At 36.5% G+C, this 20,655-nt stretch overlaps 1 protein-coding gene across 7 annotated transcripts in view; it reads right to left on the bottom strand.

The window, feature by feature from the left end:
* LOC123876988 (atrial natriuretic peptide receptor 1) overlaps positions 1 to 20,655 on the bottom strand; it is a 167,112-nt gene that overhangs the window by 31,961 nt on the left and 114,496 nt on the right. For 6 of the 7 annotated variants that reach the window (XM_045923463.1, XM_045923457.1, XM_045923458.1 and 3 more), the window contains 5 exons: positions 17,243 to 17,456; positions 13,307 to 13,421; positions 12,673 to 12,820; positions 11,539 to 11,737; positions 10,919 to 11,010 (listed from right to left, as the gene is read on the bottom strand). In XM_045923463.1, coding sequence (XP_045779419.1) covers positions 10,919 to 11,010; positions 11,539 to 11,737; positions 12,673 to 12,820; positions 13,307 to 13,421; positions 17,243 to 17,432 — 744 coding nt within the window. In that variant the 5' untranslated portion in view covers positions 17,433 to 17,456. The remainder of the gene's footprint in view (positions 1 to 10,918; positions 11,011 to 11,538; positions 11,738 to 12,672; positions 12,821 to 13,306; positions 13,422 to 17,242; positions 17,457 to 20,655) is intronic. The other variant, XM_045923460.1, reaches the window with a different exon arrangement.

Below are 20,655 nucleotides of genomic sequence, written 5' to 3'. Positions count from 1 at the left end.
GTTTAATAAAAGTGCCATACCCCTTCTAGGTCAACACACTTCCGTCTGACTGCATCTTCACAAACCACCAGGTTTGCAAGGGCTAACTTGTATTTGAAAAAACCGGCCAAGTGCGAGTCAGACTCGCGCACTGAGTGTTCCGTACTCGGGTATTTTTTCCAACATTTTGCACGATAAATCAAAAACTATTTTACATAAAAATAAATAAAAATCTGTTTTAGGATGTACAAGTAAAGCCCTTTCATATGATACCCCACTTGATATAGTTATCTTATTTTGAAAATTGAAACACATTTTAATTTTTTTTTTAATAATGTAACCACAAATTTGCGGTTTTCAGATTTATTCCTGTACGTGTGCTATAAGACCTACCTACCAAATTTCATGATTTTAGGTCAACGGGAAGTACCCTATAGGTTTCTTGACAGACACGACGGACAGACAGACAGACAACAAAGTGATCCTATAAGGGTTCCGTTTTTCCTTTTTAGGTACGGAACCCTAATAAAATAAACAAATAAACTCGTCACCTGCGTCTCAGCATATACTTAGCCTAACATTTTGCGAAAACCAGAAGTATTGCAACTACTTGTAAACCCCACGATATTATTATAACGGATTCTACGAGTAAATTGCTATCGTTAAGAGGGCTCCTCCGTCACTCGTTTCATACAATCGTAGTTCCAATTTCATTTGAATATTAAGCAACCAAAGTCCATGAAATTTTGCAGACATATTCTAGAAACTAATATCTATGTCTGTGGTTTTCCAGATTTCTGTTAAAATATTCGGTATCAAAGTTACGCGGTCTTAAAAATTTACATACAAATCTTTGAGCCCCTGTAATTTTAAAACTACATATTTTTAGAAAAATCTAAAACACCACAGACACAGATATTAGTTTCTAGAATATGTCTGCAAAATTTCATGGACTTTGGTTGCTTAATATTCAAATGAAATTGGAACTACGATTGTATGAAACGAGTGGAAACGAGTGACGGAGAGAGCCCTGTTAACATAATATTATAACGAGCTAATTTACCAAATTATCTCAACACACGATCGGGTAAACACATCAAAGAGGCCGGGTAAATAGCCGGCGACCTCTCACATCTGTGCGTGAGGGAGATTGGACCCGACAGAAGCCATTCGTTCGACTAACGATATAACGATACATCAGTGCCTTGCCTTTTTCGCGATATCCTAATAAATTCCCGTCTTTTCATAACGGAACGGGAACTTTTTGCCGTCGTTTTATTCGATCGATTTAGGTTATTTATTAGCTGACTCGTCTTAAATGGTGGTATCATCGTACCTAAGTCCAAAAAAAAACCGGCCAAGTGCGAATCCAACTCGCGCACCGAGGATTCCGTACTCAGGTATTGTTTCCAACATTTTGCACGTTAAATCAAAAACTATTATGTATAAAAATAAAGAAAAATCTGTTTTAGAGTAATAAAAATAAAGAAAAATCAGGGGGCACGGCAGTGCCCCCGCCAAGACGAGCCAAACGCGGCGGCCGGGGCGCTACGTACCTTTTTCTCGAAGTGTTTCGCCGTATTTTCGACCCGTCATAACTTCGGTCTGGATGACGCTAGAAAGCTGAAATTTTCAGTATAAGGTGTCAAAGCAAATTAACCAAATATACCAAATATCAAATATCTAGCTTTTATGCTTACAGATTTATTGATACCTAAAATACGCCGATTTCATCCCTCACTGATGATCATCAAAACCTCTAAGGTACTTCCCGAAGTCCTAGAAGACTGAAATTTGGTATGTAGACTAGAAATTGCATACAAACTACAGGAAAATTAAGACTTTGGAAATTCCCCCCCTCTACGCCTCTTATGACAAAAGCAAATCTGTAAATTCTGTCGCTAGAATGCTGATATTTTCAGGATAAGATGTCCTTGGCAGACTTATTAAACGCACTGAGTATCAATTGTCTAGCTTTTATAGTTTCAGATTTATTGACAGTCAAACTTCTAGTCTGTAATTCTAGGGCACTTCCCGAAGTCCTAGAAGACTGAAATTTGGTATGTAGACTAGAAATTGCATACAAACTACAGGAAAATTAAGACTTTGGAAATTCCCCCCCTCTACGCCTCTTATGAGAAAAGCAAATCTGTAAATTCTGTAGCTAGAATGCTGATATTTTCAGGATAAGATATCCTTGGCAGACTTATTAAACGCACTGAGAATCAATTGTCTAGCTTTTATAGTTTCAGATTTATTGACAGTCAAAACTTCTAGTTTGTAATTCTAGGGTACTTCCCGAAGTCCTAGAAAACTGAAAGGTATGTAGACTAGAAATTGCATACAAACTACAGGAAAATTAAGAAATTGGAAATTTCACCCCTCTACGCCTCTGTATGGGGGAAGCAAATCTGTAAATTTTATCGCTAGAATGCTGATATTTTCAGGATAAGATGTCCTTGGCAGATTCATTAAACGCACTGAGTATCAATTGTCTAGCTTTTATAGTTTCAGATTTATCGACATTCAAAACCTCTAGTCACAAATTCTAGGGTACTCTCTGAAGTCCTAAAAGACTGAAATTTGGCATTAAGTAGGAATTTCAAGAATTATGAACAACAGATAAATTAAGAAATCGGGTCCCCCTTCATCCCCTCGTATATGAGATGCATATCTGTAAAATCTGTTGCTCGAATTCTAAAGTTTTCAGGATAAGATGTCCGTGGCAGATTTATCAAACGTACCAAGTATCTGTGTTTCCTCAAGTCCTAAAAGACTGAAATTTGGTATATCTGCTTCAAAATTGAGTTGCAAGATTCCACCCGAACAAACATATTTACATACGAGTACATTGCAAGTTGAATAAAAGCTTTTAAAAAAAGAGGTAACGATAGAGAGTGGGCCATGAAAATGATGTACCTACAAAAAATAGATCCAAAAAAATCTAGGGCACCTGCCAAAAAGAAATGAAATCCCACCAAAAACATTTCATGTAAAAATGTAGCCAAGACTCACAAGTTCATAATGTTTTCACTGTTAAAAAGTTATGAGATCTCTAGTAGAGCCAAGCCCCTAACTGAGCTTAGATTTGTGCTGGCCATGGGACCTATCCCAAGTCCAAAGTAATATAGCTCTTAAATGTTCTTGACTGTATCAAATTTATAACAATAAATAACAAATCACTCTACTTACAAGCTCTGATTCTACAAACCCTATATCTTGGTAAAAAAAGTACGGCTTGGCCGTTTACAGTTCGTGGATTTTTTATCTGAAATGACATGTAAGCCCGGAATTGCTTCTGCGACCATCACGAAGTACAATACAAATTAGTAATTGTCGAACAAACTATTCCTTAAGGCCTTAAAATATGTTATGTCATGTAATAGTTTTACGAACATTAAGATTCTATTCTACCTAAAAACTAAAGCAGCTAGAGTGAAATATTATAATAATAGATAGGCTCAGTTCAGAAGGTACCTACAATAAACACACTCATAATTTATTCTCCAGGCCCAAAATAGGTTATGTAAAGGGTTTATAGAACGAACCATGATAAGTTTATTGAACTCATCCGGACCGGGGACTTCTGAGCTCAGTTTGGTAATAAGTTTCTTTTATTAAAAAAAGATAGGTAGAGTTTATCGCTAGGCCGAATAGCGCTGAGGGGTGATATCGTTAGTCGATTGAATAGTCAAGGATGGCGCAGATGTGAATTATGAATGAACCTTTTAGGGTACTGTACCCGAAGAGTACCAACGGGACCCTATTGTAACTGAACTAACGGGGTCCTAAGAAACTCTACCCTATTTTTCTACGAATCTTTCTAAAGATTACATTTTAAAACAATTTCTTTAAAGTGGCACGTGCATCGTATAGCGGTAGGACCCCTTGTGATGTTGTGTCCATAATAAACCAAGAACTTTTAGAGCGTCGGAAATAATGAGTTCATCAGACTTAAACGACTTTACGGAGTTCAAGTATTGAAAATGTGTGGTTGCGTATAACGTCTCCCAAGCGTTCGATTGGACAAGACTATTGCCAGTGTGAACTCAGTTCGAGTATTGAAAGTGTGTTGTTTGTGTATGAATATTTATTTAACATTTGGTCTGATGAGACAAATGCTAGTTTGAGATTCAAAAGGTGTGTTCCCGCTTAGGACCGTATTAAACTATGAAAGGATCATGAGACTGCTCTTACAAGACAACACTTCATATAGAGCCCTACTTATTAGACGTGTGTGTGTGTGTGTGTGCTTCTTCCTTCGTAAAGGAAGAAGTAGTGTGCGGCATCATTCACTCCAGTTGGCGTAAAAGGGGTTTAGAGTGAATGATGGTACGTAGCTCCACCACGCCACGTACGGTGAGCTTCTGCCTTCCCTTGGTATCCCATCGACATACTGGGACCCTCGATAAATCAAGAGATCAATATGGCACATAAAATACCAAAGAACAGTAGCTCCCCCCCCACACACGTCATCATCCAAATAAACAGCGCAGCGTATGCAAGCATACTTTAGGAAGTGGTGCGTTCCACTTATGATCCCACGTTGCAGCCGAAGCTGAAATAGCATTTTTATAGTGGTGCCCTCCCACTACAGACCTGTAATAGGTTTCAAGGAGGGTCAGACTCACTGCGGGAATATCCACAGGCCTTAACCCAACCTTCAGTACATATGTATTTGCGTAATTTTGTATTGGTATGTTATTGATATTGAGTAACCACTGCAAGGTGGTTACGCATTCCAACGAATGTCAGAATACAAGCAGAACAGCAGTATTACCTGCCCTCTGTGGTCAGTCTGTTATTAAAGCACATTAGAATCATCTCAGCAAAGGATTCACAAAGCACCAAAAACACCAGGCTCTCCTCAGTTAGGAAATCAAAGCATCAAAGGCACTAGGGTCCTCCTTCACATAAGTTTCTTCCAACGCGCTCTGTCATATGTCAGATAGTTAATATCACCGAAAGCCGTCTCAAGCAAAGATCGCCGAACATCCGGAGGACACGCGGTTCTCCCCGCCTGAGCAGCCATGTCGTCAACAGTTCAAACATAAATCGCTTTTAGATCTTAGGAGGTATCGCTCCTATATAACAAATATATCTGTGTAATTAAAGTGGTCGAAATTTTAAAGTAATTAAATTTTAAAGTAATTAAATTTACTACTCGAGTGTTTGCTTAGAATGTTTTTCTCCAAACACCAACTTGGTCCGTGTCTCAAATCAGTATTCTTTAATATAAACTTTATGTATCGCCCCAGTACAGAAGTTAAACAAATTAATTATCTCCGTGCATTACGACGTCCGCGCAGACACCGTCCGCCGACGCAAATGCACGCGGTCCCGCTGTGCGGGTAACGTCGTCCACGTTTTGATTTTGTCTCTGCTCCGAGCGCTAACGCCCGCGCACACATCGTTCGCGACGCAATTCGACCGCGGTCGATCGCGTCTCTGCATCACCGACGTGCCAAACGGTGTTTGCCTCTTTTCGAAAATGCGGACGGCCCACTTTACGATTAAAACATCTAAAGGAATTAATTTTATGTTCGTATGTGTAAGTACCTTTGATTTTATGCCCAAATTTTCCCAATGTAGAGTTTTGAAAATTGATTCTAATACTGCTATAAATATTTTTGGAGAAAGAGGATCTCCTTGTTTGACGCCTCTATTTATTTCAAATGGCGGTCCAATTGTTTCCAACTTTACTCTACTTTTACTCCTTTTATAAATATCCTTTATTATATTTATATAATTACTGTTTATTTTGCAGTCTTTGAGGGCATCCCATATGCATGTATGGAAAATTGTATCGAACGCTTTTTTATAGTCAATAAATGCTACATATAGAGATGCTCTTTTTTCTTTGTATTTTTCTAGTATTTGCTCTACCGTATGGATGTGGTCCATTGTGGAAAAACCCTTGCGGAAGCCAGCTTGTTCCTTGGGTTGGTTTAAGTCAATCTGGTCGCTTATTTTACTGAGCAGACAAGAAGAAAAAAGCTTATAAAGACAGCACATCAAGCTTATTGGGCGGTAATTTTGTACATCTTTAGGATCTCCTTTTTTGTATAGTAGAGTAATGTGTGATTCTACCCATTGATGAGGGACTGACTCTTGAATTATTATTAATTTAAATAGTTTATATATAGGGGTTATCAAGATGTCCGCAGCGTATTTGATGGCCTCATTTGGTATGTTGTCCGGACCTGTGCTTTTTTCGGTTTTCAGGCGTTTAATTGCATTGAGTATGTCAAGTTCGTTCCACTCCTCTCTTATTGTATTTCCTTCATTCTCTATGTTGTGTATGAAGTGCGTTTCCGAATTCATGCTTGTGTCATAGAGCTTTTTATAGAATTTAGATGCTGTCTCTAGAATAGCTTTTCGGTTGGTAGAGATTTTTTGTTTCTCTTGCAAGCTAGGTATCCATGTTTTGTAAATTTCAAGTTCCCTATTGGCTCGCTTTATACCACGTTTCTCTCGAAGGGATTTTTCTATTACCGAAAATCTATAATTTTTATAATCTTCTTTAATTTTATTATTTACAGTTTTATAAATTTTTGTCAGTTCTTTTTTTATCTTAGGAGTCTTTGGGTACGTATTCTGAAGCTCTAGGCGCTTGTTTATAAGATTTTTTGTCTCTACCGATATAATATTTCTACCTATACTTCTTACTTCGTTATTCGAGAATTTTATGCCATTTTTAATGTAGTTTTCTATTTTATTGTAATAACTTTGGACTGTGTCTTCATATTCAAGAGCAACATCTGTACTATGCTCTACAAGATACTTTCTATATGCCTCTATCTCTTCGTCGTGTCTTAATATTTTTTTGTTATTTGAAAAGAGAGCTCTACTTTTTTTGCCGGAATCGAGAGAGACAGTTGCTCTAACTAGCCTGTGATCCGTTGGGTATGGTACTTGGTTCAAGATTTCGATGTTATGAATTATCTTTGGAATATCTGTTAAGACAAAGTCAATTTCGTTCCTTGTTTTCCCATCAGGCGAACACCAAGTCCACCTGGAATCAGATCTCATTTCATAAAAGGAATTCATTACTGAGAGATTATTTTCATATGCATAGCTTATCAGAATTTCTCCCCTCTTGTTTCTTTTTCCTAGTCCATATTTACCCAGTATACGTCGTTCTAATTGGCTTGGTATTCCAATTTTAGAATTAAAGTCTCCCATGATAATACATTTTTTCCCAGCCTCGTTCTGAGCTTTTTTTAGGGTGGTATAGAAAGTATCTACTTCCAGATCATCTGCATCCGTCGTCGGTGCATATACTTGTATTAGTGAAATTAAGTTATTGTTAATTTTTAATTGAAGCATTGCCACTCTATCAGAAAAACCCCGAAAACTGTGTATATTTTGTTTGTGCTTTTTTTGAATCAAAAAACCCACCCCATAATGTCCTTTTCTTTCTCCTGAATAACAAAGTATGTGTTTGTCGTATTCTTCTATGTTGCACCCCTGTCTTCTAGTTTCTGAGAGGCCCAGTATGTCGAATTTTATTTTTTCGGTAGCATTTATTAATTCTAATAATTTCTCTGTGGTTGCTAGAGTTCTAACGTTAAAAGTGCATATGTATAAGTTATTTTTTTGTTTTTTCTGTTTTGGAGGGTTTTGGTCATTTTCTCCCTCGGTGACCAACCGTGGTGGGAGAGTATAAGAGTTTCTCGTTTTTAATTGCTATTCTGTGTGTTTATTTTGGTTTTGTCTTAAGTATTCTTTAAGGGTTACTCTATTCTTTTTGTTTGCTGTCCCGGGACTACGTGTATCATTTTCGTCTTGGTGGGGTGGAGACTGAGAAAGGTTTCTTTTCCTATTTATGGTAGTTTTTCCTTCTGGGTTGTTAAGTCTTGCTGGACTCAATATAACCAGTTTATCGTATTTAATTATTGCTCTATTACCTTTCTGCTTTTCTTTCTCTACCTCTTTTTGTAAGAGCTTTCTTTTTTCAATCACTTTGTATGGATAATCCTGCTTTAAATAGTACTCCGTTTTTTGTAAATGGTTCTTGTTTTTCATAATTTCGATTTTTTTACCTAGAGTTGTAAAAGTTACAGTAACTGGTCTGACCTTTCCTTCGATCCGCTTTCCCTTCCGGAACAAGCTTTCTATTTCATTTTTCTCACATTTAACTTTCATCGTATCATTAACAATTTTTAAAATATTTCCTTCTAGTGCAGCATAATTTTTTTCACTTTCTTGTATTCCAAAAAATACTACATTCCTTTTTCTCATTTCTTTTTCCATCATATCTATTCGTTGTTCTTGCTCTTCTATTTTTTGTTGTGTTTTTGTGTGACTAGCTTCTAATATTTGGAATTTTTGATTTATATTTTCTGCTAATTGTTTTATTTTTCAAAAATTTAAGGCATCAGATATAAGAGAAGAAACAAATATGATAGATTTCCTAAAACATGCTCTCTCATTAAAGTGGAAATGGGCCGGCCATATTGCGAGACTGCAGGACGAGAGATGGACTCAAAAAGTCACTACGTGGATCGGACCTCAAGGCAAAAGAAGACGTGGAAGACCTAACTCTAGATGGGAAGATGATATCATATCCGTTGCGGGCAGAGACTGGAAGGAGTTGGCAAAAAATAGGAAAAACTGGTCAGTTTTGGAGGAGGCCTACACCCAAGAGGGTTTCTCATCTTCACACTAACAGATATATATGTATATTAATAAACATGTAAACATAATTAAAAAAAGAAAAAAAAATCAAGTAGAAAGAGATAGAATAATAGAGCGATAAATTACAGAATAAGAATAATAGTAAAAGAAATTAAATTGAAAATCATTTGAAATAAATTCAATAATAAATAATAATTATACTCTCTATTGTACTACTCTATTGTATGTTTAATGTAATTTGACATAGATGAATTGAATTGTTGTAATGTAATTTGACATAACTAGATAAATTGAATTGTTGTAATGTAATTTGACATAGATAAATTTTTGTTTATAAAAAGAATGTAAATTATTGTAAGATTAGTAATCAATTTTAATGTACATATTATAAACAGTAATTACTGAATAGGAATACTTAATAAGACTTAGTAAAATAAATTGAATTAAAATGTAATTTTAAACAATATCTATAATAACTTTAGGTATACTACTTTATATTATTTTAAAAATGTAATTTAGTTTTTGTAATTTTTTGTTTATCTAAAAGCTGTAAGATTAGTTATAATTGTTTAATATGATGTTATTTATAACGACTAGTGTAAATTATATTGTAAAATAACCAAATGTGAAATGAAGAGAGAAAAATAAAAGGCTTATTATTATTATTATTATTATTATTATTATGTGTAAGTACATCTCTACAAGTATTCACTGACCTGATTTTGATAAAATTGAAGCAAAAATTTTAATACTATTATTATATAATTTTATAACACTTGGGTGTAAAATCTAGGGTCGTTACACTATTACTAAGCCTGCGTTGTCCGTCCATCCGTCTGTCCGTCCTTCCGTATGGCCGTCCGTCCCTCTATCTTTCAGCAATTAAATAATTAGTCGCGATGTCTGTTGGCCTCTAATTCTATATAATAACTAGCTGATGCCCGCGACTTCGTTCGTTGATATAGGTTTTCAAAAAACCCGTGGAAACTCTGATTTTTCGGGATAAAAAGTGGCCTGTGTGTTAATCCGTGATATAATCTACCTGCATTCAGTTAAATCCGTCCAATAGTTTTAGCGTGAAAGAGTAACAAACATACACACAAACTTTCGCCTTTATAATTAGTATGAAGTGTGATGTGTGATTTCATCCAGGAATTTCTGTAACCAAGACATGTAGATTTTGTATCTCTTTGTTTGAATAAGAATTTATAGCCTACTGAGTACTGACCAGACAATTCGATAAAAGAATCAATTTAAGCTACCAAAGTTCTAAAACATTTCCCGTTAGTAAGAAGTATAGAACCTTGTAATAGTAATTCTCATTGACCTCAAACTTGTTGTGATTCCTTACTTCATGTCTAGAATTTACTGTAACAAAGTTCTATAACTCCCCTCATTAGCAGAGAATATACAGAGTGTACCAAACCAGAACGTTAGCAAAAACGAACACAGGTGATAGTACTGATGATTACTGGTAAGATACCATAAAATAAACTACGATTTTTTTTTAATCCAGCATTTTTAAAAGTTCTTTTTTTTTTATAACTAAATGGGTTTGCGCTTGGCTGCAATCACACCAAGCAGGAGATGATGCAGCCTAAGGTGGAGCGTGCCTGTCCAGAAGGTGCCTATTCACTCTTCGTTTAAGGTACCAATATTATAGCTAGCGGGAAAAACGGAAGCCGGAAGGGCATTCCATATTATAGCAGTGCATACTAGAAACGAGGAAGCAAATTGCTTCGTACATGTCCGTGGGATTTTCATTTGATTGGAGTTCACAATATATTACAAAATAAAACATCTGACTGACGAGAGATCAGCGAACATTCCGTAAATAGGGCGCTTGAAATCAATACCGCGACGCAGGTGGGGCATTGACCTGAATTTTGCACGCTATACAATGCGGGTTTGAAAAATACTAAATCACTAAAACTACACGATAAGGCAAATGGTTATTGGGATTGGATTGTGTTATGGAAGTATAATAATATCGCTAAGTTTTTGACTTCGTCTGTGGTGGCGTTTGCTGGCGCGCGTGTTGTGCCTTTTTGGAGTGTTTTTTTGTTAGAAGTGGCCGGTTTTTGTGTTCTACTGGTGTTTATTGGTGGTGCATCTGACTGGGAAGAGCTCTAAAGGGGCGCCGGCACATTCGAAGTCCATACTTATACATATAGTTTCCCTAACTTGTAAATAACTATAAACGTGACATTGGCTAATCAGTGTATAGCCAGACGAGAGAGAAAAGAAAAAAAGTTTTTGCAAGCGTTCTGGTAACACCCTGTAGAACCATAATGCTGACCTCGAATTTGCTGGTATGGGGATTCATGTCTAGTAGGGAGTACGACGCCACGCGGTCGCCATTGCCGTTTATGATCACTTCGCCTGTGATGCCTGAAAATAAACATATATTACGGCTTTTGTTCGAAAAACTTTTCTTTAAAACATCGAAGTAGGTATGTATATAATAGAACTTTTCTTAGATCAATGTAATTTTTAACCCCCGACCCAAAAAGAGGGGCGTTATAAGTTTGACGTGTGTATCTGTGTATATGTCTGTGGCATCGTAGCTCATAAACTAATGAACCGATTTTAATTTAGTTTCTTTTGTTTGAAAGGTGGCTTGATCGAGAGTGTTCTTAGCTATAGTCAAAGAAAATCGGTTCAGCCGTTTGAAAGTTATCAGCTCTTTTCTAGTTACTGTAACCTTCACTTGTCGGGGGTGTTATAATTTTTAAGGTTAAGGAGCTGCGATGCCACAGACAGATACACAATACACACGTCAGTCGGGGGTGTTATAAATTTCTAATTTACACAGATACACACGTTAAACTTATAACACCCCTCTTTTTGGGTTGGGGGTTGAAAAGCCAAATTGTCATCATTTCCGCATATTTCTTCATAGACCAATGTCTGACTAACCTTGAAAAGTCCGGTTCCACATGTTCTTTATGACCGTAGCTCCATCCAGCTGGCCTTTAGGGTTGGTCGCCTGCCGCAGAGTATCGTTTAACGCCAGGGCGTAGAGGAGCACCGCATCGTAGAAAGCTGCCACGAATGTCGACACTACTTCACCCTTTCCAAACGTGTAGTTGTATTTAGTTTCCGCTAACTCTTTGACCTGGGAAAGACGATAGCAGAGGTTAGCTAGCCATAGCAGCGGAACTTAACAGGGCTCTCTACGTCACTTACTCCATACAATCGTAGTTCCAATTTCATTTGAATATTAAGCAACCAAAGTCCATGAAATTTTGCAGACGTAGTCTACAAACTAATATCACAAATATAGTAGCTGTAGTAGTACCTGTAGTGTTTTGGATTTTTCTAAAAATATGTAGTTTTAAAATTACAGGGGCTCAAAGATTTGTATGTGAATTTTTAAGACCGCGTAACTTTGAAACCGAATATTTTAACAGAAATCTGGAAAACCACAGGCATAGATATTAGTTTTTAGAATATGTCTGCAAAATTTCATGGACTCTGGTTGCTTTATATTCAATTGAAATTGGAAGTACGTTTGAATGGTGCGAATGACGGAGAGACCCCTCTTAAGAGCCCCGTTCACGGTAGTCGCTACCGTGAACGGGGCTCTTAAGTTCCGCAGGTCCGCTGGTAACTCGTTGGTAGGTATAGTGCCGTTTCCACAGATGAAGGAAATAACGTTATCTGTGCGTATCATCCTTTCCCTCTAACCACCTCAGCCCGAGAGAGGCCGGGTGAATGAGTTTTGCTTGAGATACAAGATTTCTTAGTCAAAAACAGCAAAGGCGAAATTGTGTTCATGAAAAATAATAATCAGTATTTTCAATTCAAAGTAAGATTATACCACGTGGGATATCATATGAAAGGGCTTTAGTTGTACATTCTAAAACTGATTTTTATTTATTTTTATGCATAATAATTTTTGATTTATCGTGCGAATTGTCAGAAAAAATACCCGAGTACGGAACACTCGGTGCGCGAGTCTGACTCGCACTTGGCCGGTTTTTATACAGTTAAGCAGAGATTATTACTCTTTTATACAAATGCATCAAAGAAGCCACCAAAACAACATACCCGATCAGAAAAATCCAGATACTCTTTTTTCTCCGGCGCCGGGCTGGTGACAGTGAGAACGGCACTATACGCCCGTCTCGCTCGCTCGTTCCGCTCTTCTGTATCGCCTTCCACTTTCCAAGGTTCTTTGGATGATGCTGATGCTAAGCTGGTTAAAAAAAATCTAAATGAAAACTTATAATTTTTAAACACAATACTTTTTTTAAGTGAGGTTACAAATCTACATGGTATTTTTAAGGTTGTACGAAACCTTAAAAATCCATGTAGATTTTAATTTCTAAATGTCATAGTTCCGTTCAGTCCATTGGCCCTATGTTTGAGTATCACAGCCATTTTAAAATTAGACTATTCCAAAGCCCTGGTAGGAATCGAACCCGAGACCTCCCACTAATAAGAGTACAGCGCATACTATTGCGTTAGAGAGGCCGTCAAAACCCACCAGCCTAAAACATCCTAAAACAACCACCCTAGGGTATATTACCTACTTGGAACGTTTGTAGGTATATCCCGGACCAAAAAATACATCCAGGTCCGGGTGCATAGATGGAGACATGATTTCCAGTATACACCCTAGGGTGGCGGTTTTAGGGTGGATTAATGGAATAAGCAGAAACCAAGTAGTGAACATACTTACTTGGAGAACAACTCAATGTTGAAGAACACGTATTCCCCCGAGGAAACCATGTTGAGGTCATCTGCAGCTAGCATTATCTCCCGCACGGTGCCCGGGTTGGCGCAAACCACCACAACTGCAGACAAAGAGGAATTAAATCGTAATTTGCTGAGATAATAGGTTAAGCCCAGCCGAGCGATAAAAGACGCCCTAAGAACAACCTTAACAATCCCGATGACCAAATCATGACCGACAATGCTCGCTATTTTCTGGGGATACACAAAAACACAACCCTTATTACAGCATCAGCAATATTATTGTAAATTGAATAATTGAAAAGAGCAACCGCCGAGTTTCTTGCTGGTTTTTCTCGGTAGGAACGGCATTCCGAACCAGTGATAAATTAATTGAATTATTCTGTTCATATTCGCCGGTGAAGACGAGGTCCCCGATTTCTAACGTCACCTGGACGAGGACTCACGCCACGGCCTCAGGGGCGTACGGACTAACCAAGTCCAACCAGTCCACCCAACCCAACGTCATCCTAAGCCATGGCCGGAGCCTCACAAAAGGTGCCCTTAGAAGGACGTTGCTCCCGACCTCTCCAATTATTTCTTCGAGCCCTAGGGCTCATCCTCAGGCGGAGCTTCGCGCTCGCCAACCCATTCGGTGAGGCTATAGCGGCCAGTTGGATTGGACCTAGTCAATCCAAAACAACACACAAGTTGGCTGCGCAACGTTAGGGATGCTTCGAGATGTGTTCTCGTCCGAAATTCCTCAGTGCGTGAAGACAAAAGTCTTCGAACAGTGCGTGTTGATAAAAATCACTGTTCAAATAAACTAAAATATGTAGTCAAATACTATGATTATGATTTATAATATGATTATGTAAAATTATATTTTTACATTATCATAAAATAGTACAGACACATGCCTGAGAGTTCTCCATGTTCTCAAAGGTGTGTGAAGTCTGCCAACCCGCATTGGGCCAGCGTGGCAGACTATGGCCTAAACCCTTCTCATTCTGAGAGGAGACCCGTACTCAGTAGTGGGGCGGAAATGGGTTGATCATAGTACAGACACATACCTACATTGGAAGTAAACCGTATTGCAATGATTGCAGCATAATATACAGTGACGATACAACAAACTTATTTCGTTATAATCCGCTACCCTATATAATATAATACAAATAAATCTAAGTCAGGTATGGTATAGATATATGCATCACGCACTATGCAAGCACGAATAACGCTTATTACCTATGTTATACGCCGAAATGTTCAAAGTTTTGCAAAAATCGAGTTGAAAATACCAATGTTCATTAATGTAGTTCATAGTTGTTAGTGTTTCACTCAAATTGTGATGACGAAAACTTTGAGAACACAAGCCAATAGCAAGTATAGGTAACGTCATACTCTACCACATACCTACTTATTTCATAACAGGGAGAGTTCCAGTCAATTTTGGAGCTTAGATACCTGTTCCCATCTTAAAAAGTCTTAAGTAATTGAAAAAAAAAAGTCCTTGAATGTGAAAAATAAAACTATTTGACCAATGTAATCTGTATCTTTGTAAACCACTTCAGTTAACGCGAGAGGTCCTCTAATTAATTCATTACACGCGTTTAAACACAGTTTAAGATATCAAAAACATGCTTTTGATAATTTTGAAATTTTAAAGGTGCTATTAAAATGGTTATGAAGTCACATAACGTAATAAAAAGTTGGGAGTACATTGAACTTGGCATTAAATTCAGGGTCAAATCATTATAAGGCGCTTTGCAGATGGAGCAACTTCAGCTGAAGAAACTATCAACTTTTTAAACGCTTACGGTTGCCGCAATTTTATAGCAATCTATGAGCAACTTTGATAGCTGAATTGCTCAATCTACGTTATCGTATATCGAAGAAGCAGCACTTGGTCTCATTTCATTACGTCGACAACGTCAACGACAAATTATTCACAGCAATCGAAAAATTGGACAGTTGCTAGTTGCGGCAATTAGAAACTAACTTAGCTATCAATTGCAGCAACTGAAAACTATTGTCGATCACCGGAACTCGCATTGTGTGCACAGTTCCATCGAGGTATATGTAAACAGCTAGTTCAATTGCTGCAATAGTTGCTCAATCTGCAAACGCCTAACTACTCACTGGCGACCACCCGCGAATCCGTCCGGCGAAAATATAAACCTCTTTAATCTCTATCTCAAAAGAATTTAAAAAAAAATCGACATTATTCCTTATCTGTATTATAACGAGGAGCCTCTACGCAAAATTTCAGCTTTCTAGGGCTTGTTACACGCCACTTGTGAGTACGCACAATTAAGCTGCTTTTCCACGAGAGATGTGCTATGCAGGGCAAAGCATAGCTATGAAACTAATTGAAAATATGTGTTTCCCCTAATGCTAAACGGTGTACCGGAGCAGGTAAGTGCCATGAAAATGTACCGCCGCGAGATAGCTGTGTGAGGTAGATGCGTTGGTAGGCGATGGATAGCTTTCATTCATAGCACGCCCCTTCATTAGTGAAAATTAAAAATTTATAAAACCCTCGACTCGAAGTGAAGGTTACAGTGACTAGAAAAGAGCTGATAACTATCAAACGGCTGAACCGATTTTCTGGGATTATAGCTAAGAACACTCTCGATCAAGCCACCTTTCAAATAAAAAAAACTAAATTATAATTGGTTCATTAGTTTAGGAGCTACGATGCCACAGACAGATACACAGATACACACGTCAAACTTATAATACACCTCTGTTTGGGTCGGGGGTTAAAAACAGCCACGTTGAACCCGTTTCCACAAATGCTAAGCTATGTTTAGCAATATAAATGATTGGTGGATATCACACACATCAGTAGCAACGTAGCATAGCACATCTCTGGTGGAAAAGCAGCCTTAGCTTGTAAACTTAACTCGTTAAGCTGTGTTAACTTTGTACTAATTGCTCTTTTGAGTTGTAACAGTTTGGTGCGGGTATGAAATTAGCTTCTCGGGATTATATTTGCAAAACTAGCTTATGTACCTATGTCTTAATCGAAATAAGTTACAAATATGAAATTTTGGTATTAGGTATCGATCGTAAAAATCGAATATTGAATTATTTTTCAAGGGTATGAAAAAGAGGCCGGAATTTTTGTCCCCTAGCATGTGGGATATTATTATGTAGAACTCATTGTATATAGGGCGAATAGGCTTTCCATTTCTTTTTATTTACAAAAATAAAAAAATGGAGGGCCATAAAATATTTTTGTGACTGAACTCACTTCGTCTGTTTCATTAGTTTAGGAGCTACGATGCACAGATATATAGATACACACGTCAAACTTATAACACCCCTCTTTTTAATATTCGTGGTTTTTCGCTATGATACAAAGCAAAATTAGTTTTGTGAAAAAATAGCGCACTATAATAATTTAGATTCACAACCACTCACATCAGAAATTAATCAATAATTAATTAATTAATCTTGATAAGTTTTGCTACACGGGTCACGCAGTATCTTGATGAGATATGAGGATCCATGATATAATAAAAAACCTTATATTTCATAAGTAACATAACAGTAATGCGGCAATGTTTTTTCGGCCCAGATCGCGTACAAAGCCTTCGATGCTAATTTAAACCAGATTTTCAGGTTCAATAATCAAATAAAAGACGGTCTAAATATATCTTACATTTCTTTCGTAAGGGAGTATTCACACGTACCATAACCACACACATCGCAGCAACAAGAAGTGGTCAAGCAGTGGTTCCGTGGGAATGGAGTCGCTGCAGCTTCTAGATGTTGTATAAAAGACGGTCGAATTTGGCGACGATCAGAGATCCGTATAAATAAAACTTTTATTTTATACATGTTGTGGTTGTGGTGTGGTTATGGTGTGGTTGTAGTGTGGTTATGGTGTGGTTGTTGTGTGGTCATGGTTGTGTGGATTCTCCCTTATACTCACTTCTTGTGCTACGAGAAAGTTTTTGGAGGAGCTCTTTTATTTTTGCCCTTGTTAACAAAGTTTCGTCAAAGGGGATGTTCGGGATATTGCCAGTTCCCTTCTTCTGGAGCACTGTGAAGACTGCACTGAGGGTCATGAAGCAAGCGCTGTTGCCTTTACCGGAGGAAGAGGCATAGTTGTGGTAGAGCATCCCGAGTTTCCGCCAGTTGAACTCCTGTAACAAATGAACCGTCATTTACTTCAACGTGCTAAAAAAATAACGTGACTAGAAAAATATTGAATCAAAAATACAGTATTCCAAATTCCAACTTAAGATATAAATATCTTATTTTTAAATATAGGAAATCGGATTGAAAACATTCATAATAATTCTATATTCCAAATACACAAGATGAGTCGTAAAATCCATAAAACACAGCAGACGAAAACAAGAAAGTCAAAATAACAACAAAATAATCAGTGGGTGTAATATATTTTATTACAATTCACAATCCAACAAGTTTCTAGAAAAAGAAAATAAGTATTAGCTTAACACAAAAATAAGCAATGATCAGCTGGGTGATTCGTTATCTCAGTGTTCAACACTGAACTAATAGCCACCGAGGTAATTTGACATTGCATTGGTTCGGTCTACATTGCTGCTTCACTGAGTGATATTTAAATATTTTTCATAAAAAAATCTTCATTGAATTATAAAAATAAATGTCAATGAGCTCGATGGTATCATGCAGTGTTGAACACTCAGTAGGCTGGACAATCCATAAAACACACATATACCTACTCAAAATAAAAAGTAAAAAAGTGTTCCTTGTTTCGGTAGATATTAGTTATCAGTTCAAAATGCACAAGTGACAGCAAGATTTAAAAACAACTACACTTACACTAATAATATTATAATATTATATGAAAGGAGAACAGATAATAATATTATTACATGAAAGGAATAAATTACCTTAAATAAACAATTAAAAAAATCATAAAAGAAATGATAGTATCTGTGTATTTTTTACTACAATGTGATAAAAAAGATTATGCACTGTTTATTTTTATTACTATAATAAACAGTTTAGTGCAATATTATAAATGTGAAAGTTTGGATGTTTGTTACTCCTCCACGCCACAATAATATAACCTCTATTTGGAATGGAGATAACTTATTCCGTTAATTACCACATAGGGTACCACCACTTTTTTTTAAATATCAATTTGTAAAAAACTTTTATAAGTAGTTGTAAAATAAACAAAAAAAAATATTTACATATAATTGCTTGCCTAGAGTTAGTAAAAAAAAATATAAATAGGTCATAAGATTTTTTTTTTCAAATCGAAATGCATTCTTTCACAAAGAACATATCAGTGAATCCCTTATAGAGCAAATAGTAATAAAAAAAAATATATTAGAAGATTAATAATTATTATTATGAATACGATCGTATAAGGCGATCTTTTAATAAAAATGCATGAACGGAAAGATTTAACAGGTCTCTCTCCGTCACTCGCTTCATACAATCGTAGTTCCAATTTCATTTGAATATTAAGCAACCAAAGTCCATGAAATTTTGCAGACATATTCTAGAAACTAATGTCTGTGTCTGTGGTGTTTTAGATTTTTCTAAAAATATGTAGTTTTAAAATTACAGGGGCTCAAAGTTTTGTATGTAAATTTTTAAGACCGCGTAACTTTGAAACCGAATATTTTAACAGAAATCTGGAAAACCACAGACATAGATATTAGTTTCTAGAATATGTCTGCAAAATTTCATGGACTTTGGTTGCTTAGTATTCAAATGAAATTGGAACTACGTTTGTATGAAGCGAGTGACGGAGAGACCCCTCTTAAAGCTATTTGTGGAAGATACCAGATAAACGTCTATCTAGATAAGCAAAAGGTTAAGGTGACATTCTTAGCAAATTGGCTCTTGAACTGTAGCAATAAAATGATGTTTTTTTTATAGCGGTAGTTTATGGGGCTAGAATAATTAAAAGAACGAAATTTTCAACATACTTATTTAATTAATTTATTATTAACGTCACGCTCGCTGTACGGAAGGCGATCAATGCGACAAATATTTTTCAATTTTTTTTAATCAAATATATTTTCCCGCAGTACTCTATTTTTATGTTAAAAAATTGTAAAATAAATTTGTTGTTTACGTAAAAAGTAAAAAAAATTAAAGTACCATGTTTTTAAAACGGGCTAATAAGTATAAAATAATTTTTTTTTTTAGCCCATTTTAATAACGTGACATCCGTTTTTGCCTGGATGGAGCACGAGTGCGGCACTGAACCTTTAGCGTAAGTACTCCGCCTGGGCGCAAATATATTGCCCGAACATGGCACGGTCTTGAGCATTCACGGTTAGCAGAAAATCGTCCTTTAAACTCAAATCTCTGAAAGAGGACGTTAACAAAATTTAAATCAGATCACAAATGAAACGATTAATGCCAAGAAATTACAATCACAAAATGAAAATAAGATAACGGTAAACAATTCCGTTAAGAATCATATCATCATATTATAAATGCGAAAGTGTGTTTGTTTATTGGTTCGTCCTTCAATCACGTCGCAACAGAGCAACGGATCGATGTGATTTTTTGAATGGTTATAGTTTAAGACCTGGAGAGTGACGTAGGTTACTTTTATCTCGGAAAATCAAAGAGTTTCCACGAGCTTTTCAAAAAAATAAAAATCCACCCGACGAAGTCGCGGGCATCAGCTAGTGACGTATAATAATAAAAGCTTTATACCTACATTAAAGAAGTTTTTAGTATGTATAGACCTTAGTAAAGGATATTAATGTGGTTTCACCCTTTAGAATCTTAAGTCGATTTTATTCCTAGGAGTGCCTGTAGTCAAAATCGATTTTATTTCATTTTTAACAATTGATTTTTGACTACGCCAACATAAATTATACGTTCAAAATCAACACTAATAAATACATGTTTGAGTGGTAATTTTACATGATTACAAACATTTTCAAATTAGAAAATCCAATGTTTGAACAAAGGTTCAAACATTGGAAAAACGCACAACAGACGGAAACGTTTAAGTGCGGAAACCAGCCCAGAGAGAGAAGAAAGGTTTTTTGAATGCCTTCTAGAAGCCTGCCTTCAGCCTAACCTTTATGTTAATTGAATCATTTAAATAAAAAGCACGTGCGGAATTACCTACTCGTTTAATAATGTAATCATGCATTGCACGTACGAGTTAGGTGTCAAGCATTTCAATTAAGTCCCTTCCGGCAACAACTTCATTCATAATATTATTTACTAAGATTACGATACTCGCTAGATGACACTCGCGACTTAGTGTACGTACTAAGCGTTGCAAAAACTGCGAGAGAGATGTCACAATAATTGTGGTCGGGTTTTAAGTTTTAATATACCATTTCATAGTCATATTTTGCAAAAACA

This window comes from Maniola jurtina, chromosome 22, assembly GCF_905333055.1.
Source record: "Maniola jurtina chromosome 22, ilManJurt1.1, whole genome shotgun sequence".
Taxonomy (NCBI): Eukaryota; Metazoa; Arthropoda; class Insecta; order Lepidoptera; family Nymphalidae; genus Maniola; species Maniola jurtina.
This window is presented reverse-complemented; position numbering and strand designations above follow the sequence as displayed.